The sequence below is a fragment of the Ursus americanus genome, chromosome 16 (assembly GCF_024610735.1).
Source record: "Ursus americanus isolate L20-20 chromosome 16, mUrsAme1.1.p, whole genome shotgun sequence".
Taxonomy (NCBI): domain Eukaryota; kingdom Metazoa; phylum Chordata; class Mammalia; order Carnivora; family Ursidae; genus Ursus; species Ursus americanus.
Window position 1 is genome coordinate 19,672,666 of NC_142142.1, and position 26,358 is coordinate 19,699,023.

Below are 26,358 nucleotides of genomic sequence, written 5' to 3' on the forward strand. Positions count from 1 at the left end.
GGTCAGTCAGGCTAACGTGTCCAGCTACCATTTTAAAAAGGAACTTATTATTGTGTCTATTTCCCTGTTTTATTTCCTGAAAAGTTTTAGGTCACTCCACTGAGTCAAAGCTTGTGTAATACACTGAGCTTTGTACCTCCAGGTAAAGGAAAGAAAAATGAGGATATTACAAGTGGCTTCCAGGTTTGGAAAAAGTTGGGAGGAGTTAGCTATGGTAATTGTGTGTAAGTCAGTGAACAGAGTAGTAAGTATGCCGGATAAGAAAAGGTGGTCCCCCGAGATAACCAGCATATATTAAAAAGAGTCCAAATTCAAGCACCATCAATCACCTTTTTAGCATTTTTAAAGAGATGTATGTTATTTGTAGGTTTGATATTAATCCATTTTTCATTCCAATAATCTACACTTCATACTCAACCTTCTAAATTCAAACAGCCAGGGTTAACAGTTCCAGGAAATGATACCACTATCAGCCAATCCTTTTCCAGATCCCCATTAAAAAAAGAAACATGGGGGGGGGGGGTGACAGTCACAACTTATCTAAAAAGCATGAAAACAGAATGATTAGATTCCACCAAAAGCAATTAAAAATCCTAACTTCCAAGCGTTCCCTAAACCAAACGGAATACCTTTACTTTCACTCCCACAAAGAAAGTAATCTGGGATTAGAGTCGGATATTGACTATGATGTATCTGACATAAAATGAGACGAAGGAACCTAACAGAAGCTACAGAGGCCAAGAAATGTAACCCAAATGGGAGAGGAAAGCTGGAAGAGAAACCCAAGAAAGGAAGACAGAAGAGGCTAGTGGAGCAAAGGAAGTGGGAATCACTTCAAGGGAGGCAGCCTTCAGGACTGCGGAGAAATAGGGATCTAGGTCCACGGAACCGGGCGTTTACGGAACCCGAAGGCTAATGGGGAAACAATGGAGCGGTGAGACCGGGAGCAAGCGGAGAGACGCTCAGGAGAGGGCGACTAGGCAGCACGGGACGGGTGGGATGAAAGAGCGGAAAGCTGCAGTAGACCGAGGCAACAGGGAGGTGAGAAGCCAGGTGGAGAGGCAAGTTGGTCGGGTGTGATGGGGTTTCGTGAAGCACCGGGCAAGAAAGCGAGGGTCCCCTAGGTACCCGGGGGGAGGGGGGAGTGGCTTATCAGGGATTTTTTAGACAGGGAACGGAAGCCGTGAAGGCAGGTGTGATGGAAGCAAAAAGAACACACCTCGGAGCAGCACAGGACCCGCCGTGCCAGACTAGACGCAGGGAAGGAAGAGGCAGCTGAAGGGGTAAGAAAAGAGAAGGGGAGAAGAACGCGGGTCGCGGGGACAGGGGCCGCGGTCGGCTTCACTCACAGTCAAGGTGCTTTTTCTTGGGCCCCATGATCTCGTGGGTCGTGGCCTTGCATACTGTCTTGGATACGGCGGAGCCGGTGACACTGTGCTGGGCGGCGGTGATTCGGTCCGTCAGGCTCTGGCCGGACATCTCTGCGGCTCCTCCGCCACCCCTCCCGCTCGCCAGCCGGCGGGGACTGGGACCCCCAAGCGCCGGAGAACCCCCACCCCCCACCGCACCCCCTACCCCCACCGGCTCCTTCTCCGCCTGCCGGCCTGGGGCGGGGCTCAGGGCCGCGCGCTGCCACCCAGCCCGGAAAGAACCGGCTCGTGTCACCCGCGGGGTCAGGCACGGCGTCGGGCACTCCCCTGCCCCCGCCTCAGCTCAGCCCACCCCTTCCCTGGTCAGCTGGAGCCGGGCAGGGAAAGAGGGACAGGCAGCTGCAGGAAAATGGCGGCGCCAGGCTCCTCCTCGGAGCTTTCCGGGCTGTCCCGGGTCACGTGACTCGGGCGCCGCCCCTCCGTCTCCTTCTCCCGCCCCTTTTCCCTTCCCTTTCCTCTTCGACGCCCGCCCTCCCTCGCTCCGCGAGGGAAGAGCGGGGCGGCGCCCGCGCGTTACGTGATGGAACCCGCCCGGCGGGCGCAACAGGAGGCCCGCCCCGAGGCAGTGCGCGGCCGCCGCGTCACGTGACACTCCCTGCCAACAGGTCGCCCGAGGCGGAACTCGGGGGTCACAGAGGGGAGGTGGGGCGGGGGAGGGGCGGCGAGTCCGGGGCGCCGGGGACGGGCCGGGGAGTGGCGTCCGCTTCTCCCCTCTCCCACCCCAAGTGTGTCCTGGTGCCTGTGGTTGAAACCAACGGCTTGACAAAGAGGAGGTGCGGCCGCCTTCGCAGCTCGGCGTGGGGAAGGGGCTGTCAGGGCTCCGGCTCCCCAGACTTTAGTGGCTGAGTCAAGATTGTGTTGAGGGATTCCCCCCTCCCCCCCAAAGCCGTCCTCCTGGTTTTAAGGAAAAGGAAAACGCCTTCAGTGGGCCCATTTTCTGAGCCTGGCCAGCAGGCCTCTCCCTACTGTGAAACTGTTGTTGAAGCTCTCCCGGCTTACTTACCCCAAAAGGGTTGGGGTTTTGTTTTGTTTTTTTCCCCATTTTCTTGAAAGACTTGAAAATGTCACCTGTTTTTGTTTATCTCTCCTCTGAAAACTCAGACACGTTGCTGCTGGACTAAATTTAGATACTAACCGGCCTGTATCCTTTTCCCTAGGGTGTCAAACAGGACAGGAAACACATAACTTCACTGGAATTCGAAAAGGGAAGTAGTAGGATGATGTCAACAGAGATTAGTTTGACCCTACAAGGCTGATTGCGGAGGTGATTAAAGGTCCAGACCATAGAAGGAAGTGAGAAGGCTGGTAAATGGAGAAGTCCCTTTCAAAGAATTGAGACATCACTACCTGTCATCTCCCAGGGGTTAGTTTTTCTTCCCTTTGGCCTTTTTTCTCTTGGGTAAACCAGATTTTCAGGGAAAGGAGACACTGACACTGACCTGTAGACATTTTAGAGGAATTACTGTAACCTGTGAATCTGTTCTATGAGATCCATATCTTTAACAGAGCCTTTAAAAATGTAATAGGGCCTCACATTTAACTCAGGTTTAGGGATAAATTTTAAAATCTCTATGAATGTTAGACTACCGTGATAGTCCCACGTAATCTTGCTCCTTTCAAATGAAATGCTAACATACTCCAAAAGTCTGTGTACACCATCTGCCAGCCAAATCCAAAATTCGTGCTTCAATCTGGTGACTCTCAGAAGATGTAAAGCTAATAGTTCACATTTTATGTATCATATCACAGATTTTGTGGTCTCCTCCCATTGCCTCCCCCGCCCCTTTTTTTTCACTATGGCTGGTGAAATTCTGCAGCACCATGCTTTGCCAAGAACATACAGTCTTAAACCAGCAGGCTTTATCTTTGTCAAGCCAGTCCCAAGTTTCACAAAACAGTAATGATTTCCTTCGGTGCATCTGCAGTCCATCTGCAGTTTGGTGCCCAGTTTGCTGCCCCCCATCCATAGTGCAGTACGGTTACCCAATACTCAAAGACAGGTTGTGCGCCATCCTTGCCACCCTTTCTATAGGTTCCACTGAGTGAATTACCAGTTGACCTGACCGTCTGCACCAATAAACCTCCTGCTGAAGTAAGTCAACATTAGCAAGGCATTTAGCTGACAACAGCTAAATATTTCAACCTTAGGAAAAATGTAGAAGTTATTCCTAAGTACACAGCAGGAAACTTGTATTTTTTGCACTACTATGAATTACATTATAGGATAATATTACCACTGTACTTTTTTCAAGAATCATTTTATAAGTTTCTAAATAAGTAATCAGTGATCATTATAGAAGTTTATGTACAATGGTGAACTGAAAGATGTGAAGAAAAGTAGAAGATGATGGGGAAGTATTCTAAGGATAGGAATTACTGACCAGCCTGCCCTGTCCTATATACTTAAGTTTTCTGTGTGTTCTACTTTCCTTGGTCTGTTCAAGAAATATCTTTACTTGTCCCACAGATGCTTCAAGCTCACTATAGCCAAAAATGACTTCTCTTGTCCTTGCCCATTCCGTATGCTTAATCCATGCAGATCTTCTTTGTTCCTTATTCCAGGGATGGCCTTAACCACCTGCCCAGAAGTCCAAGACAGAAAACCATGACTCATTCTTAGCCCTCCTTCTCTCTCATTCTCTTACCTAGCCTAAACTGGTTATATCCCTCAAACCCATTTTCTTTCTAATACCACATCTGTTGCCTTAGTTCTAGCCTTTATGATTTATGATCCCTTCCCCGTGTAGACTGTTCTAGTAACTTCTTAGCTGATTTCCCTGCCTCTCGTACCTCGACTCTACAATCCAGATCTTTCTGAAACCTAAAATGTATTTATCTTTTCTTTGCATTAAAACTCTTCAGTAGCACCCCAATCAATACTCTAGAGAGTAAAATTTAGGACTCTCAGCTTCGCATATAAAGCCTTTCATGATCTAGCCCCTACCTAAGTATAGTTTGTTGAGCCTTCTCTCTCTCCAGCCTCTACATGCATTCCCACCAGTGTCACACTACTGGGTATGCCATGCTGTTTCACACCCTCATAAGTAGTCAGTGGTTTATTTCTGTTACTCATGTAGTATCATATGCATCCTCCTACTAATTATTTTTGTAATTGTTTTATTGTGCTAGTGTGAAGCACAGAGATATCTTCTTGTTAATATTGTGGCTGCTCTGGGGCGCCTGGGTGGCTCAGTCTTTAAGCGTCTGCCTTTGGCTCAGGGCATGATCCCAGGGTCTTGGGAACAAGCCCTGCATCGGGCTCCATGCTCTGCTGGGAGGCTGCTTCTTCCTCTCCCATTCCCCCTGCTTGTGTTCCCTCTCTCGCTGGCTGTCTCTCTGTCAAATAAATAAACAAAATCTTAAAAAAAAAAAAAAATATTGTGGCTGCTACATAGTAGACACACAGTAGAATGGTAGTTGACAGAATTGATAAATGAAAACACTTTGAAGTTACCCATTTGGCAGCACTACTCCAAACGTCTCATTGGATAAAACCTGCCTACCTTTTCACACTTATAGCATGTCCGTTCCATAATTCTCCATCTAGAGGATCGTCCTTATTTCAGTATTTTATTAATTCATTCACAAAAATATATGTATTGAACATCCACTGTTCTAGGTGCTGAATACTGTTAAAACAATGAACTCATCAGTCCTTTGGGAACTAATAAGCTCTTTACTTTGACCACCAACCTAAAGGCTTATGTGCTTTAATTACAAATGAATAGAAACAAAAACAGAAGGAACAATTTGAATAGCACTTGATATTTCCTTGGCTCTCAAATTACAAAGTATGCTGTAGAGAGGTTGGTGTGTGGGGGGGAAACCATTCTTCAGTGCCTTTTATGTGTTTGGAACACTTATAAATTTTTCATTTAATTCTCATTATAACTCTAAAAAGTATTGTACAATTTAATATAAGGGAAAAAAAACACAAGTTTTAGGAGTTATGTGCTTATATAATTTTTCTCTATTGTTTAAAAAAAAGTCTTAGAAGTCCCAAAATCCCACAGATACTACAGTGGCAGAAACAAGATTTAAAAGCTTGCCTTTCCATTACTTTATCTAGACCCTTTCACCAAGACTTGAAGCAACTACCAGTACAGATGACGTTTATTCAACAAATTCTTCTTGCCTGAATACTCTATGCTAGGTATTGCTAGATGCTAAGATATAATAATGTGTGAGACAAACATGGTCTCTATTCTTAGAGCTTGAAATGTTTTAAATGGCAACAGAGGAGAAAATAAGTGGGGTGAAGAAAACTTAATGCACCTGAACAATCTTGAGGCTGTCTAAACTTAAAAGTAAGATAGTAAGAGAGAAAAAGAATTTGAAGACAGAATTAACCAGAACTTTTACTCCTTACTACTTCATTTAAGCTCATTTCTAAAGCCTAAGAATCTACCAGTTTACCCTATTCCCACTCTTCTTGGACATTAGGGTTATCTAAATTACAATATTTTGATATTCTGTTAGCTAAGCCGATATGAACATAGCATCCCCTTCCTCACCTTTCTGTTTATATCTTCTGATATTGCCAAATGAATTAAAGATCATAACCTTTAAAAGGTCAGGATTTTCTTTGAATGTATCTTAGTTCTCTTACTAGAACCTCCAAGCAAATACTCTACTTCCAACTGTGGGACCCTTATTCAGGCTCTCAGCATACATACTTGAGATAATAACAGGAACATGTAACTTTGTTGGTGACATACCCTGTGCTAAGCACATTACATGCGTTATCTCAGTTAAACCCTAAAACAACCTCATGACCTTAAGTGGCAGAGACAACTATGTGTTCACCAAAGTCTGTTTCCTTTACTCCTCACCACACACCTTGTATTTCACAGCCTCCTTTGTAATTAGTCAGTGTCATGTGACTGATTTCTGTACAGGAGAAAGTGACTAGAAATGATGAAAGCCATTTAAGGTTTGGCCCACAAAACCTCTAGAACATCCTACACATGCTCCATATTCTCTTTCTTTCCGTATTTACCAGCTGAATGAAAACTTCAAAGAATTTAGAGGAGGTCAAAACCACAAAACGCAAGAAGCCTGGGGCCCCAAATTAATTCTTGCAGAAATATCCTCCAAGCATGGTGAGGAACACCTGTGTTGGATTTTACTTGTTTTATTAAATTATGCCTCTGAAATTATGATGCTGTATTTTATATTAATTAGCTACCTTGCCTAATACACTTCTCTTCATTTTGTTGAGATTGAGGCTTAGGAAAAGTTAAGTAACTTGCTTAATTTTGCTCAGCTGTTAGGTGGGGGAACTAGGATTACATCTCAGGTCTGTGTGACTTTAGAGTTTGAGCTCTCGCTGCTTAAGTTTCTCATGATACTATTTTATGTACTTTTAAAAATTTCATAAAAATTTCATATGGCCTTTAATATCCACTGCTTCACCTAGCATGCTGAAAAAGGAAATAATCAGAGTGACCTCCAGGTTCTCTCATATAAGATGCTCTCTTACTTTCTTTAGCTTATTCCTGCCACTTTTTGCTTTCTTTCAGGTATATTAATCTTACAATTTCAATATGACTTACAATGTATTTGGACCTTATATACCTGTTGAAAAATGATGTGTTGATTAGTTTTTAAGTACAATCCTTCCCTTAAAAAGGGAGATTAACCAAACCTTGACCTTGAATCATCATCAAAAACCATTAATTATGAAGCAGAATAAAAATACAATACCTGAGCTGTTAAGATATCTGGGGTCCATTCTCCTTTGTAATCTAAAGAGGCTGAATCAAGTACAAACATATGAGCACATGCAACACTGAACAGAGATTTAATGTTAATGTTAAAATTAGGATATTGAGTTTTTGTTGATATGTATCAATAACATGAAGGAGATTTAGTAATTCATTTGAGGCAATGGGGGAAGTACTGAATTTGGAGTTAGACACACGTTCAAAACTCTGGACGAGTTATTCAGTTTCCTCATATGTAAAACAGGGATAATAGTTCCTATTTTAAAGATTTCTTATCAAGATTAAAATAATGTACATAAAAAACTAATACAATGTTTGACACACAATAAATGTTGGCTCCTTCCACGATTTAGCTATTGTGGACAATGCTGCTATGAACATTGGGGTGCATATGGCCCTTCTCTTCACTACATCTGTATCTTTGAGGTAAATACCCAGAAAGACAATTATCCTATGGTGTCACTCATTTATGGAACATAAGAAATAGCAGGAAGATCAGTAGGAGAAGGAAGAAAAGAATGAAGGGGGGGTAGACAGAAGGGGGAATGAACCACGAGAGACTATGGACTCTGGGAAACAAACTGAGGGCTTCAGAGGTGAGGGGGGTGGGGGATTGGGATAGGCCAGTGATGGGCATTAAGAAGGGCACATATTGCATGGAGCACTGGGTGTTATATGCAAATAATGAATCATGGAACACTACATCAAAAACTAAGGATGTAGTGTATGGTGACTAACATAACATAATAAAAAATTATTATTAAAAGGCAAAAAAAAAAAAAGATAAGTAGGCTCCACACCCAGCAGGGAGCCCAATGCAGCGCTTGAACTCACAACCCTGAGATCAAGACCTGAGCTGAGATCGAGTTGGACTGGACACTTAACCGACTGAGCCACCCAGACACCAGGACTGCAAATAGTTTTATATGACTGAAACATAGTATGTGTGAGGTTTTAATTTATTCATTCGATCAGCAAGTAATTATCGAGCACCTATATATGCCAGATAATATACTAGGTCCTGAAACACATCAGTGAACAAAACAGAAAAGTCTTCTGTCTTCTGGCATAGTACATACATTCAAGAGGGCATATAATAAACAGATAAATATGAAATAAATACAGGGAGTGAAGAGTGCTATGAAGAAAATTTAAGCAGGGTAAAAGAATCAAGAATGACAGTGGACTTTAAATTGGATGACAAGGGAAAGCTTTCCTAAGGAGGTGACATGTGACTTGAGTGGATTGTGGGAGTCAGCAATGCAACTACTGGGGAGAATATCATTTCGCAGAAAAGGGATAGTAAGTACAATGGCTCTCTGGCAGGAATAAGATTAACTTGTTTGCAGAACAGCAAGGCCAGTGTAGCCAGAGAAAGAGTGAAGAAGAGAAAGAGAATTAGGAGATGAGCTCAGAGATATGGCTAGATCATGAGGGGTATGTTGAGGACTCTAGATAATATCTAGACATAGATGTCCCATGAGAATGGACAGCTAGTCCTAGATCTTTGGAAAAAGCTGATGACTGCATGAAGTAGGCTGTTTCCCACCAACACCACTGGAACAAGAATCCACTGATTGCCATGTTCTTCTACGTATGCATATTCTCTTGGCTTTTCATATTTATCCTCTTGGCTATTTTCTTCCCCCTCTTCTGGATTAAGGTCCTAGATTATTGATGGACACCCTTGTCATTTACTAAATACATAGTATTCTCAAGACCTGTATTCTCGAAAATTACTGGATATAGGACTGTTCTTCATTCACTGGTAAGGTTGAACAAATCCTACCCAAATTAAAAGAAAAAGGAAATTTGATTATATAAGGAAGATTATGTCACATGTCCAGCTTTTTTTTTTCCCAGTATAGTCAACATGCAGTGTTATATTAGTTTCAAGTGTAACAATATAGTGATAGGACAATTCTATATCCGTGATCCAGTTTTTAAAATCTAGGAATGTAGGTTTGAAATGCCTTGCAAACTCCAGTCATTTTTGTCGTAGTGTCTGTTTGCATTGCAGTTCCCAGATATATGATCTTTAGAGTCTTCAGTGCTGCTGCACAGCCACTGCTACACTAGATGATTTACAAATGATGATCCAACAAAAAGAACAAGAAGGCCTGATACTTATAGAGGTTAATAGGACTACCATGAAAAACTCAATACGTAACTGTGACTTATTAAATAGCAGTGCGTACCTGAACCGATCATGTTCCCAGAAAAACAATGGTCTATCTTCCAGTTTAGAATAAAGAATAGTCGACTAAACGAAGGGGGACTGAGAAATGAAGCAAAAACGAAAATGATCAATTGTACTATTGATACTCAACACAAACGATTCAAGCTCTTACTGTTTTAACACTAGCTTTAGACTCATATGTTACAAGACCACAAACTGATGTAACTGTAACTCTGTGCAGACTCACATGTTCTGGTAATTCAGGCACCCTATGATTAATACCAGTCCCCTCCCAAATCCAATAAGTATCTTTCCCTAACTACCCCCTTTTGAGACATTATTGAGACTGTGTTACGGGGATGCTTCCCCTTATCAGCAACTTTAACAAATTCAGATTTTTATGATCAATAGGTTTTCAATAGTGCTATGTTTCAGTCTGTCTTTGGGTGAGCTTGTGCCCTGGATTGTGAAATTTACCAGTGCTTCTCAGTTGTTGTTGTTGTATTTTATTGAAGTGTAGTTGGCACATAATGTTACATTAGTTACTATGCACTATGTGCTTCTACAACTCTATTTTTATGCTGTGCTCGACACAAGTGTAGCTACCATCCTACCATCTGTCACCATACCATGCTATTACATTACCATTGACTGTATTCCCTATGCCGTACCTTTCATCCCTGTGACTTATACATTCCGTAACTGGAAATCTTGTACCTCCCATTCCCCTTCACCCATCTTGCCCATCCCCCCACACTCCTCCCCTCTGGCAAACACCAGTTTGTTCTCTGTATTTAGAGAGGGTCTTCTTCTTTTGTTTGTTCATTTGTTTTTTAGATTCCACATATAAGTGAAATCATATGGTATTTGTCTTTCTCTGTCTGACTTATTTCACTTAGCGTAATGCCCTCTAGGTCCATCCCATGTCACAAATGGCACGATATCATTCTTTTTTATGGCTAACTAATATTCTATTTTGTATATATACCGTGTCTTCTTCATTCACCTGTCGATGGACACTTTGGTTGTTTCCATATTTTAGCTATTGTAAATGATGCTGCAGTAAACATAGAAGTACATATATCTTTTTGAATTAGTTTATTCTATTCATTGAGACTTATGGTTAACTAATGATGTGAAAGAAAAGTGGGTTTTATTTATGATTTCTTAAAAATTGATCTAAGGTATTTTACTTCATAGTTCCACTTTTGTAAATAGTAGGTTGAAACCAGAAAATCGCTGATATTGGATAATTATTTGCTCACAAAAACAGCAACTTTCATATGGCTCAGCCTAAAATATGAAAGTAAACTGAACTGAATATTTGAATAACTTGTAATAACTCAAGTTCGTCACTGCAAAGAGCACTTTATATAGTTGGACATTATGGCTCCAAATATACATGGTTCAGGTGACTGTGTAGGAAATATTCTGGCTCCCTATATACCCTGAAAAATTTGTGACCTGTGCTAGCGAGCTTCCAAGATGGACTTCAGTCATCCTCACCTCCTGGTTTTTGTGCCCTTGTTTAATCTCCTCTCACAATGAATAGAATGACCTGTATAACCAATAGACTATTTAGGAAATGATGGTGTGTGACTTCTCAGACTAAATCGTAAAAAATATTGAAGCTTCCGCTTTACTCTCTCTTGGCTATCTCACACTGGCAGAAGTCAGCCACCACGTTATGAGAACACTCAAATTCCAATGGAGAGGTTCACGTGGAAAAGAACGTAGGCCTTCTGCCACCAGCCTGCATTAACTTGCCAGCCTTGTGAGTGGGCCATTTTGGAAGCAGATCCTCTGTCTGGCACCACAGCCAAGCCTTCAAGAAGCCCTGACCAACGTCTTGATTGCAACCTCAGGAGAGACCCTGAGCCAGAACTACCCAGCTAATCTGTTCCCAAATTCCTGACCCACAGAAACTGCACGAGATGTTGTTTTAAAGCCTCTACATTTTGGGATAATAGATAACTAATACAGGCTTTTAAAAAATATATGTGCCCTATGTATTAGTTTTCCTAGGGCTGCTATAACAAATTACTACAAATCTGGTGGCTTAAAACAATAGGAATTTATTCTGTCACAGTTCTGGAGACCAGGAGTCTGAAGTCAAGGTGTTGGCTGGGCTGTACTCCCTCCAAAGGCTCTAAGGGAGAATCCTCCCTTGCCTCTTTCAGCTTCTGGTGGCTCCAAGTGTTCCTTGGCTTATGACTGCATAACTCCATTCTCTGCCTCCATTTTTACATGTGTCACTATGTGTCACTCCTTTGTGTCACTCCTTTGTGTGTCTCTTACAAGGACACTTATCTGGACTTACAACCTACACAGATAGTCAAGGATGAATCTCATGTCCGGATTTTAATACAATTGCTTTTGCAAAGAGGTTTTTTCTAAATAAGGTCACATTCACAGGTTCCAGGATATGGACTTACCTTTTTTGGGGGGGGTCACCACTCGTTCTACTACACACTATATGAGTTTATATATAGTTTATATATATAATTTACTTAAGTCACCTAAAAGAGTCATGAAGGCAAAATGATGATAAGATGATAATAATAGTGATAGTGAAAGACTTGGTTAATTGAGTGCTCTAGTGGACAGGTTTGATTACTCAAAGCTGCATCATATCATCTTTTCTATGAACAGGAATCAGGAGTCCTGGGATCTAGCCTCCACTGGTTGTATGGTCTTGGCAAGAAGCTTCACTTCCATGACCTTTTCTAGGGGGAGGATCCTTTCCCTTAGCCTCTGTCTATGTGCAGAGACATCTACTAGAGTAATGCATCTGGCCTCTCTTTGCCTCCATACTCTCTAGTGACTTCTGGAAAAAGAAATGAATGTGCTTGGCCAGGGCCAGGACTAATGTGAGGTCAGACAGGAACCAGGGGCACAAAATTTAAGAAGGTCCTCACTCTCAGGGCCATGAGGCAGATACATTCCAGGGAGTATATTACGGGCCTCATTCCAGTGCCACTCTTTGAAGCCCTCCCTGCCAGATGATTCAAGATCACATCAGTCCTTCTCTACTTTGATGCTCCATGATAGTTGCTTGTGCCCCACAGTTCAGTTTTTATGATCTATTCTCTAATTGTTCCAAGTGTGCATCATTTATCTCTTCAGTTAGGTTGTAAACACCCTCCTCTCAATGTTGTCTAACCATGTTGAGGCACATTACGTGAGCATCACTACGCATTTATTGACTGACCAAATTAATAGAAACACTTCTTCAAGAAAACCTGAAGATAATTTTGTGTCAGAAATCATTCTTTATTTTAGAAAATAGTCCATTTTCCACATGGACTATTTTCCCCATGGAAATCACGTAGTACTTAAAACACCTAAATCCATCATGCAGTCTTCTTCAAGTTACTCATATTTCAGAAATGTGCTCAATTTTTTGGTATTAATTTGCTTTCCCAGTTTCTTAATTTGTGAGTCTATTTGTGTGGATACTGATCTAATCATGTTATTTTAGACAGGCCAAAATACCAGTTAGGCCAAAAGAGCTTGATTTGGCAACTCTGTGTAAACTCTGCTGGAAAGTCCCACCCCTAACATTGTGGAGGTGGAACCAAGCCATACACAGAGGTCCCCATATCATGTGTCTACATATTTAAAAGTTACATATCAAGCTCTCAAACTTTTGGTGAAAAAATAAGTCCTATCCTTCTACCTTGCAGATGTTTTTTTTTTTTCTGAATTTCACTTTCATATTTTCTGTTTCTGTCTTGACTTTAACTTGTACTCATTCTTAATGCTCTAAAAGATTAAAAACACATGTAATTACATTCAAAGTATTCAAATTGTGAATATATTTTCCATCAAAAAATATAAAGTAAATATAAAAAACTGAATACAATTATGGGTTAAGATGTTCAAAAGTACCAACTTCTAGTTATAAGATAGGTAAGTTCTGGGGATAGCATGCACAGCATGTTGACTGTAGTTAATAGTACTGTATTGTATATTTGGAAGTTGCTAAGAAAGTAGATCTTGAAAGTTCTCATCACCAGAAAAATAAATTTGTAACTATGTGAGGTAATGGATGCTAACTAAATTTATTGTGGTAATCATTTCACAGTATGTACATATATCAAATCATTATGTTGTACACCTTAAACATAGGCAATGTTATATACCAGTTATATCTCAATAAAACTGGAATAAAATTACAGTTGTTTTATATGTTTAAAAATTACTTCTCTAAAGAATTCAAAATTGAATTCTAAATTCAATTCTTAAAATTGAAAAGAAAAAGATAAATTATAATTATTTAATATCAAAATTTTAACTCAAAATTATAGAAAAAATTTAGAATGTATTTGCATCTATTTAAATTATTTTAAAGGATTTTATTTATTTATTTTAGAGAGAGTGAGAGTGCAAACAGAGGGGAAGGGGCAGAGGGAGAGGGAGAGAGAGAGAATCTCAAGCCAGCTCCATACTGAGCATAGAGTTTAGTGCAGGGATCAGTCTCACAACCCTGAGATCATGACCTGAGCCAAAATCAAGAGTCAGATGCTTAACCGACTGAGCCACCCAGGCACCCCATATTTAAATATTTTAATAAATTTAAAACTATTCTTGATTTTTGCATTGACTGTCTGTGGCCAAAGGGAAGAACTGATATCAAGCTTCATGCATATTATGTTATGTCTAGCCTACAAATGCACACATTCAAGAGCAATAGGAATTATTTTATATTGCAGAATGTCCCTCAGCAATCCTGTTTAATTATTGCAAATAATATACTAACTCATGAGTACTTCTGGAAACACAAAACGTGAAGAAAAGCAAGAACATGGATGCTGGATGCAATGAAAAATGATACTGCACTATGTAAAAATCTCTTGTACTCATGCTCTCTAAGAGGAAGGAAATGAAAAAGTTAGTCTTTTCTCCTCTCTAGCTGCGTCTGCTATCCAAATCCACCCAAACTGCTGGTGTTCATCTCCAAGTTTGGTGGCAGTACAATCCACAAGACTTCATAGCATTTAGACACAGTTGCCTTTTCACTCAAGGACATAGGACAAGAGATGTAAAGAAGCATTTCCTTGAGGCCTCAGTGCGGTTAAGCATGAAAGTGGATGTTTAAGGACACAGGTGCCAGTGCTGAGCACCAGATCTCAAGTGCCGGAGGTGCCCGTGTGCTATTTAATAGATTTATTTTTTGTGTTTCTTATATGTGGGGCCTTGTAAAACACGGGGCTTAAGGCAGGGTTAGGGTTGTACTACTGTGCCAAAAGTCAATTACTAAATGTCAGAAAGTTCTTTCTAGTCCCATATAGGATTCATGGGTTAAAGAATTAAGTTATTTGTAGTGACACAGCATACAGACTCTGGAGACATAGTGATTGGGTTCACATCCCAACTTTGCTACTTAGTTGTAAGTCACCTTGGGCAAGTTACGTAACCTTTCTATGCCTTGGTTTTCGCATCTGTAAAATAGGGATGATAATGATACTACTTTGAAGGATAGTTGCAATGTTTAAAAAATACCCATCTCACTGAGTAAAGTGAGAGAATATACAGTGAATATATTTTCCATCGAAAAACGTAAAGTAGAGGTGCCTGGGAGGCTCAGTTGGTTAAGCATCTGCCTTTGGCTCAGGTCATGATCTCAGGGTCCTAGGATCGAGCCCCCTATCAGGCTCCCTGCTCAGCAGGGAGTATGCATGTCTCTCTCCCTCTGCCCCTCCCCTCCCACCTTGTGCTCTATTTCTCACTCTCTCTCTCTCTCAAATAAATAAATAAAACCTTTTTTAAAAAAGTAAATATAAAAGATATTTGCAATATAAAACAACTCATATTACTCTTAAATGTGTGCATATGTTGGCTAGAGAAAGATATATATATCTTTATATATATATATAAAATTATGTGCATCCTCCAAAGCATTTTTTAGAACCAATTCACTCTTGAAAATAGTGCAATAATTAATAATAATTATAATAATTACAACCAGCTTTTGAGTGCCTTTTATGGCCAAGCAAAACATTTACATTATATCATTTAATCTTCAGAACAATCCTGAGACATCCTTAGTTTTCAGAGGAAGAAACTGAAATTAAGAAAGATTAAGTGATCTGCTCAAGGGCACAGGTAGTAAGTGACAGGGCTGAACTTCAAATGGTTGTTTTCTGAGTGCTAAACCTAAGCTCTTTTCATTTTGTTCTTGGTGGACCAACCATGTCTCTTAATCCCAAATTCTTAATTCTAAGATAATAGAGTACAATGGTAAAGATGAAAATTACAAATAACTTGCCACCACCAAACTTTGAGCTCTTTGAGGACACAGGTTGTTTTATTCAGCTCTTAGCACAATGCCTGGAACATTTTAAACACTCAATAAATGTGTGTCAAACCAATAATGATTAATCTGGGGCCAAAAACAGGCTAAGGAAGTTAATATAATATCTTATTAATTAACTGTGAAATAGATTCATTGAGACAACTACAGTACTCCCTCTACTTCATGTTAACAAAATTTTGTATGATTAACTAATACTTTTTAAAGTTTAGTCATCTCAGTACTCTTAGATCTTGTTTTGACATTTTTAACCATGGCATCTGGAACTTGACTTTGACTCTTCCATGAATCTTTGAAATGAAGACTCAGTTTATTCAAATTTATCTGGCTTCCACTATTATTCCCATGGTCCTTGCCAGAAAACAAATTGCAGAATGTTTGAAGATGTTTTCCTTGTTTAGATTTTAACTGCATGGGGCTTTTTTTTTTTTCCTCAGAAAAATCTCGTGGGACACACAGGTTCATACCAGCCTGGAATATGGTTATTTGGCCCATCTGCCATTTTCAATAACATTTAAATTTAGGTTTGTGTATTTAGGGATATGATGATGATGCTACAGAGTTTTATCCCGAGTTTCAGTTCTTTTGGATTTCCACAAGGAGCAACCTGCATCTAGTACTAAACCGCATCTTAAGATGAATTTCCCAGCAAATTGTAGGGGAAAGTAGGAACTCCCTCAAGTTCCCCATCTCTTGTACCGGACAAGAAGTATCAGCTATTTATTTACACTTTAGTCCAGATTGAGAAGATGAGGGGATTTCAGGCATAGTCATGCAGCGCAAGCCCAAGTGGTTGGCAATCATGGTAGAAAAGAAGATTTGTGTCAGACACAATCCCAAATATCCATTCACTTATCCTTGCTTGGTGAAGGAACCTTGATTTTAGCTCAGTTTATAGCCATCCCGAAAGAAAACTGAAAACAAAAAACCTTCCCTTGCAGTTGATTATGTCCTTATGATTAAATTCTGTTCAGTGAGATGTGAGCAGGATTGTCCTTTGAGATCTCCTTAAGGGAAGGTCATGCGGCCTTCTTCATCTCTATTTTCTTCATTTGGGCTTGAAAATAAAATGTGATGGCTGAAGCTCCAGCAGTAATTCTGGCCCACTAGGTAGAGGCCACACACTGAGGGTAGGAGAGCAACAGGTGAAAGAGAGTCTGTGTCCTTGATGATTATAAATCTGCCTTACCAACCCTGGACCCTTTACGTCCAGACTTCACGTATGAAAGACAGAAATGAATTTATATCTCATTTAAACCGCTGTTATTTGTAGCTTTCTGTCTTTCTCACTTCTACCTAATCCCAACAGAAGGGATCTATTAAAGTCCTCATAAGTTGTTCTCTCTTGGGCAAAGTAAAGAGAAAGATCTGACCTTATCTCCATGATCATCTTCTTTTTCTACTCCCAACACCAAATATGATTCTATTTCCATCTGACCTGTAGAAGCCAAAGGCACCTAAAGAACTTCTATAAGAAAAGGAAACTTGTTAATTAACCCTAGCATATTAATACAGTAGCAGTTTCTCAGATAATATGCTTATATTCTCCAAGATGGCCTAATTAAATACACTGGGTTTTGTTCTGTGAAATTGGTTTAAATGATTCTCTTGCACTTTACACAGTTCATTAATTATATACCTTTAAGGACTCTTGAATCTTTTCCTAGAGTACCAAGAAAGGTAAACTAGCCAAATGTGACTTTTAAACTCAAACTTCAAACTGCTTTATCTATTACACTGAAAAGTACTGCACAGCTGTTTTCCCAGAAAGCCTGGGTTTTTTTTTTTAATCATCCCTCACTTTTATAATCTAATCTCTACCATATTTCAATCTATTGTTATATATTGAGTCCTATGTTGTAAGGTTTAAAGTCATTTCCTTTTAAGTTTTCTTTTTACCCTTGAAAAGATACTTTACATTTTCAATAGTGAATAATTATTAGTGAGGTAAGAGTAGAGGATGGGAGGAGAAAAGAAAACGAAAGAAAAAATAGACCTTTAACACAGAAGAAAATTTATCTAGATGCACATTAAACTTTTGGCAAGGTAAATTCTTACGGAATACCAAAAGATTTTTAACCAGCAGGAACAAAGCTTTGACAAAACCAAAAGGCAGGTTTCCTTGTGATCTAATAAGATAATTTTGTCTTCATAATTAGCAAATTGATGTTGCTAAAATAGCACATGGAAAAGTATGCTCAAATGTTCCCCCAATGGGAACAATGTGCATGATTCAGAATGTGAGCAATGACAGCATAGGACAACTTTGAGGAAATGCACACAATTGCCAAATCATATCCTCAGGCACCAGACTGCATGAGTCCTCTACCCACTACAGATTCCTGTCTCTAAGATATGTTGACACATTTATTTGTCATGTGTCTTTCTTAAGTCTGCATGGTGGTGTAATTCTTTAGTATGCATGGTGGTGTAATACAGAAAGTACTGAGTTCAAGGCCAGAAGACTTGAGCTGTAGGCCAGGCTCTCACACTTATGGGCTTGTGCATGCCACTTGACCTTCCCCAGTGTTGATTTCCTCATCTGTAAATTAGGGTTCATGATACCTGTACTGCTTGCCTCCCAAGTGTGTTGTGAAAATCAAATGAGATATATATATTAGTGTTTTGTAAACTATGAAAATTAAACATTCTCCCACTGTAGATTTTTCCGCCTGTACCTTCTACTTATGATATTTCTTTTACTGAAAATTTTTTTGAAGATCAAGAGCCAGTCTAGATCTTCTAGTGGCCTCTCTCAAGAGCAAATCCCTTGTCCTCTTGAGCCTCTTTATTTGTAAATGAGAGGTTGGACTAGATTGATAGGTCAAAATGTTATTTAGCAGGAAAACATTTTTTTAAATAAGCTTATTCAGAAGATCAGCATGTAAAATGAACGAAAGCACGTTTGCTCTTAGTCGAGATGGTTGAAGCTGGAATGAGGAGAATTCAGAGTCCTGCCAAATTACACATCCACCAAGTCACACATACTGTACCCCACTCAGGCAACCCCTGAGGCCCCTTACAACAAGCCTTAGATCCTCCCACTCTAACCTGTAATGCTGATGTTATGATCCCAGACCTAGGTTTCTATGATTCTTCAAAAGTCACTCGACTATAAAGCAACAGAACGAAGCTGTAGTATGGTATGGATGGATAGATATCCTGACATCTGAACACTTGTTAGCTGACCAACAAATTTGTTGAAATGTAGCCAAGTCAGTCTAATCATGTGAATATCAAACTCCTTGAGATGGAAGATGTCTCTAAGAAGCTACGTGAAATGTCTCAACAGTCCTCACGGAGCAGAGAACTCTGCCGAAACTATAAAAGTAAATATTGAATGGGCAGTTCTCCAATTTGTTTTCCGCTAAATATACAGCAACACTGCAGTCTCTTTTTGAAACTGTTTTCAGTAAGAATGACTCAGAGATGAAGAAGCCACTTATAACAAAGCAAGTAATGCAGTGCCATTTCTCAATGCCCCCAAACAAGTGAGATTGCATATGGAGGTTGGCTTCAATATACACAGATCATATAGTCACAGAATGTCCAAATAATGTTAGAGAACAACCAGTCTATTTAACAAATGACGGATGTGAAATCCAGAGAGACTATGAGCTGCCCAAGTTTAGGAATTCATTCTTCATTAAGTAAATATGAGCTGAGAACTAACCATGTGCCAGGCGGTATGGATAGGAAGACAAATAAAACATGATCTCTGTCCAAGTAGTGGGAGAAGTCAGACAAATAAATCCATAATTGTAGTTAGATTGTTGCAGAACCAGGACTCAAAACTCTGTGTCCAAGTTCTTAAGCCAGTGTCTGTCCCACCATCTCACACTGCCTCTCAAAAAACATGAGAAATTAGTAATATGGAACTATGGCCAAACTGATCCAAAGATACATTAATGTCAACTAAGTCTAAGTCTTTGGAGTACACAAGTACTTATTCACATCTCTTGAGGACCTAGGAGTAAGAAAAAGGGTTCTATCCTTGTATGAAAGAAAATACTTGTAAGGACTTCCTAGAAGTCCTTCCTAGAACACGGAGGAAATCATGAATGGAAAAGTCCTGCAAACTACGCATGGCCTTTCCTCCAACTTTTGAAAAATTGCCATTGAGGTCAAAGTCATGAAAAATTCCATTAGCTACTGGCATACTTTTCAACCTATTTAAGCAAGAAAAGGAGATTTTAATTAGCTGTCTTCATGCACTTAATTATTTTTCTTTAGTATATAAAATACTGAAGAAATATACAAGATTTCAAAGATCCATTCCATCATCCAGAAAGAAAAACAGAAACAGAAACAAACAAAAAACTATAGCCATACCTTACAAAATCTTATTTCTTCATTCTTAGTAAGATTCTAACATGAAGTTTTTTTAATTCCTGCTCATTGTCTTTTCTAAACTGGTTTGTGGTTTTCAACTATAGCAAAGTAAAATCAGCACGTATACCGAATGAGAGAACTTTAGGGAACAACATCAATCAACCTATGTTTATTTATTTGACAAAAGTCTAATGCTAGTAGACCTGAGGTCAGGCATCTTTACAAAGAATCCATCATCCTTCAATCCATTTAATCCTTTCATTCATCTAGGACACATTTATTGAGTACCTTCTACATGAATACGATGATACGAGGAACTATGTAGAACACTAAAAAAATAGAACAGTGTTTCTCAACATGTGGTTTGAGGAACTACCTGCATCAGAATCATCTGGAGAAATTGCTAAAAATGTAAGTTGCTAGATCCCACTAATGTAGATTTTCTTTATCGGTTTAGTTCCCCATAGCTAGCAACAAAAACCAATCCATGCTCTCTTAGACAAAGAAGGAACTGACTGGAATGATGTCAGGGATCACAGAATTGACCAGAAATTGGAACTGAGGAAGCTTTAGAGGAACCACAACAAAAATCATAACACAGGAACAATGTGGTCTTCATGCTGACTCTGTAACGATTTCCAGTTCTAACTTTGTTGTCATCTTACTACTCTAGACTGAAATTTCTGTAAGTCTCTAAGTGATGGAGCCTTGGGCCCAGGCCCAGGTGATACTTCCTGAAACTGTACACTAAGGGAGATTCCTCTAAAGGGAAATTAGGATGAAAATGGGAAGTGGAGTTAAAACTAACAAATGCCTGGTTACCTATTAAATCAGAATCTCTGAGGGTGAGACTGGGGGGGAGTGGGGGTTATTACATTCTTTAAACAAGCTCTCAGATAATTATGAAGTATTCTGAAGGCTGACGAACACTGATGTAAAAGATATAGTCTATACACCAAAATAGATTTAAATCAAAATGGAAAGGAAAGACATCTTATTTATGAAACTGAACAATAATTCTAACTTCCTAATCAAATGTTGTCTCCCTGTGGATGTTGCCCCCATCTCCACCCCTTGCCCTCAACAGTCATCCAGTCAGTCAACAATGAGCATCTTTATAAAAAGGGATAGTATGCTTATTACAATAGAAAGTAAGTGTACACATATTTTTATGGAAAAAAATAGATGAATAAAAAGCAAGTTTGGAAGACTGCATATCAAAGTGTAAACAATGAAAAAGAAAAAATAATTCCAAAGAAAATATAAACAAATTCATGACAGTTATGTAGAATAGATGCACTTGATATAAAAGATATAAAATAAAGATAAATGTAACTGAAATTGTTTATTTCAAACTGTTATGTATACTTTCTATATTTTCCTAATCCAACTCATTGATAGTATAATTGATCATTGTTAGTGACCATGTTCAGACTTTCACATGGCTGGTAGTTTCAGACTTTCGAGAAACACTGCATGTCAGATTTTCTTAAATTACAGAAATTTTCATCATTATCACTTACTATATGTCAGATGAAGAGAAATGGTCACCAACCAGCTCCTGTAATGCAGCTAATGAAGTAATACGTTTATATTTACTCATTCCAAACAACGTTTAAGGACTTTCCACATGTATAGTTTTATCCTAGGAACTATGTTGTAGGAAAAAAATGTAGAAGGGTACTAGCTAAAGAAAAAAGATAATTTTAACAGGAAACAACTAAAGAATCATATGAAGGCAACTTATAAACAAATACATGATGGTATACTCTAGATTCTAGATAGTGTCTAATGTCTGGTTTAACGGCCTTAAAGCATGTTCATCTCAAACTAAACAGTGGATGAGAACAAGATAAACCACCAGCATTTCTTTGGTGGTGTATTCATATGTGGTAGGCATAGACATAAAATTGAAGACTTACAGGCAGTTCTGAAATAGAGTGTCAACCACTGTGTGGTAGCTGTGGCCCCGGGCAACCAAGAAGAGCCTGGCTCTTTTTAACAGGAAAGTGCGTACCGGTCACCACCAACTGCCATGCCCCTAGCTGATCATGGGGCTCAGAGGCAAAACAGAACAGTGAACCAACAGAGCAGTTAGTGGCTATGTTGAGGAATTAGGATTGTAGCTGGCATCTAGTAGGAGCTCAGTAAATATCCCTTGTTGAACTGTCCTTCATTTGTAAAGAGCTGCCGCTGTTACTTTGATTTATCCAACCCTCCCCCCACCATTTCCTCCTCATTTTCTCCATCCTCTGGGTCCCTGCCACATACAACTCCAGGAGAGCATAGTCACCATGCAGAGTGCCATCTTTGAATGAAATATTATATGTGTATCTGGATGGTGCATTGCAAAACATAACCTAAAATGTGCATTTAGTTAGAGGCCCATCCAAAAAGAGAAAGAAAGAATAAAAGTAATCTGGATTCAAGCAAGAAGGGATGTTTGTGCTGTTTTTATGCATAATATTTTAAGCTTTGCCTTTATGAAGCTTAGATTTGTTAAAAGCATATTAAAATGCAGCTAGCTGGTTAACTTAACTCACAAGTCAAGTCTTATAGGTGTAGACCATTATTAGTATAATTATAACAGTTAATAATATCATAGTAAACATTTATGTAGACAAATAAACATTACCAAAGTGTTTAAAATTAGTTAAAGCTAAAAGCAGTATCATTTTTATTCACTAATGAGGATGTAGTTTGACTGTTCTGTGGAACCTACAGAGAAAAAGACAGATGGACTAGAAGTTTAAATATTTGATGTAAATTTCAGTTAAAATACTCAGTTGTGTAATTTAACTGGAGCATAATGAAGCTCCACACGTTAAAAATCAAATTATTAAAGTAATGTTATTTTATTTCAAATGTTGCTTGTAATTACACAACATAACAGACACTGATAGTCGATATCAGCGTTTCTGTAACTTTTCTGATAATATGAATCACAAGGAATGTTTGTAAAAAGTACAATTCCTCAGCTTCCAAGGCTTGGAGTTTCTGATTCATCAGGTCTGGAATGAGACCAGGGAAATTGTATTTTTAACGAATTCCATAAGAAATTCTTATTATCAGGGAAAATCAGGAAACAGTAGTTTCCATGAACTGGTATCCAACTCCAAGACCCCATAGTATCTTGAAACATACAAACTTTATATTCAATCAAACTTTGCTTGTATAATCAATCCATCAGGCACTGGGCTTAAGACATTCCACATCTCTTTTCATCTTCATAGCATTCCATAAGATATCCATTTCCAGGATCAAACTCTGGAAAGCTGAATAACTAGATCAAAAGAAAATTTGAATAGGGGCGTCTGGGTGGCTCAGTCATTAAGCGTCTGCCGTCGGCCCAGGGTGTGTCAAGCCCCACATTGGGCTCCCTGCTCCTCTGGGAGCCTGCTTCTTCCTCTCCCACTCCCCCTGCTTGTGTTCTCTCTCTCGCTGGCTGTCTCTCTTTCTGTCAAATAAATAAATAAAATCTTTTTAAAAAAGAAAAATTGAATAATCGCAAACGCAGGTCTACCTGGCTCCGTAGCCTTTGCCCAATCAGTATGTATTTTCTTCTGCACATTGCCATATCCTGCTCTCAGAAAAGACAAAAAGGGAGAAGGGAAAGAAGGAAACAGAATTCCAGTAAGTGCACTTAAGCTTTTCAAGAGATTATTGAATATACCTGGTAAATTAAAAAGATAAATCCTCCTTAAATTCTCCAGTTGAAATGTAAAATATTAAAAATTGTTAAAATTTGTTAAAAACTGTTAAAATTGTTAAAAATTACATTCTCCTGTTGAAATGTAAAATTTTTAAAAAGAATCATATCCCAGGGGAAGACCAAAGGGAGTAGATGGTCATAAAATAAATAAAAAATTACCATTGATTTCTATATTAATGTTAAGGTAGATGTTATTTTGTTAGGAAGTGTAGAGCCCCTCCTGGTTGAGGAAGTAGAAGAGTAAGTAGATCATGATATGTAAGGGGATCTGATGTATTATTTCTCTGAAGTTGGCAATTTAAACTATAAGGAGAACATTCCTTCTGGTGGGTGCAACTCTTAATCTTGACTGAAGGAACTAAGGCAAAAGTAATGTACAGTCTGTACCTCTAACCTTTGTTTTGCAGTAGTGATGCTGAGAAGGGAGATTCTCTAAAGTCTCTCGATAAACAAGCTGAGTTATAAGAATCAGGTTATCTTGTACAAGTGCAAGAAATAATTGACCTGAGTTGAGCTAACTTTTTCAGAGAACACAAGCTGAGTTGAGCTAGTTTTTGTACAGAACACAGCTCTAATATTACCTTGAAAGGCCCAGCAAACAAAATCTTCAGGCCTTTGATGTAGAAATGGGACAGATAGCTCATGACAAGAAACGATAGACTCTGTCAGCAAATTGTTATTGAAATTAATGCCCCACCCATTTTTAGTTTGTGGTATTGGTCTGAATGTAGACAATGGTGATTATTTTTCAGTTTTGTTATAGGATGCGGCTACTTCCTTGGCTTTCAAAATCTCTACTTCCTTGGTTCCTTTGTTTTAATGTATCACAGTTATTTCTGCTTTAAGGTTAGGGGAGGTGACCTTGGAAATAGACTTGGAGGGGGAAGGGTATTTATAGCTTAGGGGAGAACACAGTGTAGATGAACTTAGCTCAGAGGAGCTTCCAAAAAGGTAAGAGACCCATTAACCAGTAAGAGAACAGTTTTAGGAATGAGTCTATATAATGAAGTGGCCATTATAAAAGAATCTGATAAGCTGAAAGGGCCTGGCATAAAGCAACATCAAAAACCATATTCATTCTAGTCTTTCTTATATAGATGCGATAGGCCAGAAATTAACAGCTTAGTGTTAGAAAAGCAAAATGATAGGGGTGCCTGGGTGGCTCAGTCAGTTAGGCGTCCAACTCTTTATTTCTGTTCAGGCCATGATCTCAGGGTCATGAGATCGAGCCCTGCATTGAGCTCCAGGCTCAGTATACAGTCTGCTAGGGATTCTGTCTTTCCTTCACCCTCTGCCCCTCCCCGCACTCACACATGCGCATGCACTCCCTCTCTCTGTCTCTAAATAAATAAATAAATAAAATCTCTAAAAATAAAGAAAAGCAAAATGATATCCCAGGGGAGATGTTTAAACACTTAGGCAGGGGGAGGGATGGTTCTTACCTCCAAAGCACACTTTGCATATGAGGAAGCATCCTAGTGATTTTAAATTATTTTAATGTTTTGTCTCTATTGAATTTATTTTATTTATACTTAATTTTTAGCTGAAAATAGTTTTTAAAGACCTGAATGTATAAATTAAGAATGTTGAAGAAAAGGCCTAATTTTCAAAGGCAGGAAGTTCTATTACAAAAATGGAGTAATGGGGGCGCCTGGGTGGCACAGTGGTTAAGCGTCTGCCTTCGGCTCAGGGCGTGATCCCGGCGTTATGGGATCGAGCCCCACATCAGGCTCCTCCGCTATGAGCCTGCTTCTTCCTCTCCCACTCCCCCTGCTTGTGTTCCCTCTCTCGCTGGCTGTCTCCATCTCTGTCGAATTAAAAAAAAAAAAAATGGAGTAATGGGGGCGCCTGGGTGGTGCAGTTGTTAAGCATCTGCCTTCGGCTCAGGGCCTGATCCCGGCGTTCCGGGATCGAGTCCCACATCAGGCTCCTCTGCTGGGAGCCTGCTTCTTCCTCTCCCACTCCCCCTGCTGTGTTTCCTCTCTCACTGGCTGTCTCTCTCTGTCACATAAATAAATAAAATCTTTAAAAAAAAAAACAAAAAAACAACAACAAAAAAAACCCCAAAATGGAGTAATGATTAATAAATCACTACTGAATTTAGTAGTGATAATAATAGAGTGAATAATAGTGATTATTCTAGGAATTGACTGCCTTAATACTTTGTGCGTCTGAGATCAGGGACTAAATCCATTGTTCTTTAAGATCCTCCCAATTCTAAGAACTATAAATTTATGAACCAGAATCTGAAGGAGAAGAAAAATAAACCCTTTTCTCCTTTGTATGTCTATGCCTAAGAAACATTTTCAAACCAGATTTTATTATTTCTTCGTACCATTCCATATTCTATCTACATGCCAAGTGGAAAGTGTAGTTGGAAATGTTTTTTGGCCAAATATAACTCTGCTCTGGAAACTACTTCCTTTACCAACCACAGCTCTTCAGACACATCTTAGAATGTAGTATAAGTATCCAAGGAATACCCACCTTGGTCCCTTAAGCCCCTGAATTAACTCTTGGGAAAAATTGCAAATTGATTACTGAGGCATCTGGGACTGGCATGGGTGTCTGGCTTTTTTCTTGCATACCTCTAGCCTAGCCAACAAGTTGGTTGTGCATTGTGAGAGAGGACAAGCAAGTCAACCTTTTAGACATTTCCACAT

General features: G+C 39.3%; 1 protein-coding gene and 1 long non-coding RNA gene across 20 annotated transcripts in view; one reads left to right on the plus strand and one right to left on the minus strand.

Annotated features, from left to right (window-relative positions):
- PICALM (phosphatidylinositol binding clathrin assembly protein) overlaps positions 1 to 1,764 on the minus strand; it is a 98,376-nt gene extending 96,612 nt beyond the window's left edge. For 4 of the 16 annotated variants that reach the window (XM_045815545.2, XM_045815543.2, XM_045815541.2 and 1 more), the window contains exon 1: positions 1,350 to 1,761. In XM_045815545.2, coding sequence (XP_045671501.1) covers positions 1,350 to 1,479 — 130 coding nt within the window. In that variant the 5' untranslated portion in view covers positions 1,480 to 1,761. Of the gene's footprint in view, positions 1 to 1,349 lie in introns of all 16 variants that reach the window. The other 12 variants (XM_045815544.2, XM_045815542.2, XM_087868209.1 and 9 more) reach the window with 6 other exon arrangements.
- Positions 557 to 26,358, plus strand: part of LOC123803824 (uncharacterized) — a 122,797-nt gene continuing 96,995 nt past the window's right edge. For 2 of the 4 annotated variants that reach the window (XR_006782982.2, XR_006782983.2), the window contains exons 1-4: positions 557 to 934; positions 1,168 to 1,283; positions 2,588 to 2,793; positions 6,433 to 6,532. This is a non-coding gene — a long non-coding RNA (uncharacterized LOC123803824). Of the gene's footprint in view, positions 935 to 1,167; positions 1,284 to 1,897; positions 2,036 to 2,587; positions 2,794 to 6,432; positions 6,533 to 26,358 lie in introns of those variants that run through there. The other 2 variants (XR_015726950.1, XR_015726951.1) reach the window with 2 other exon arrangements.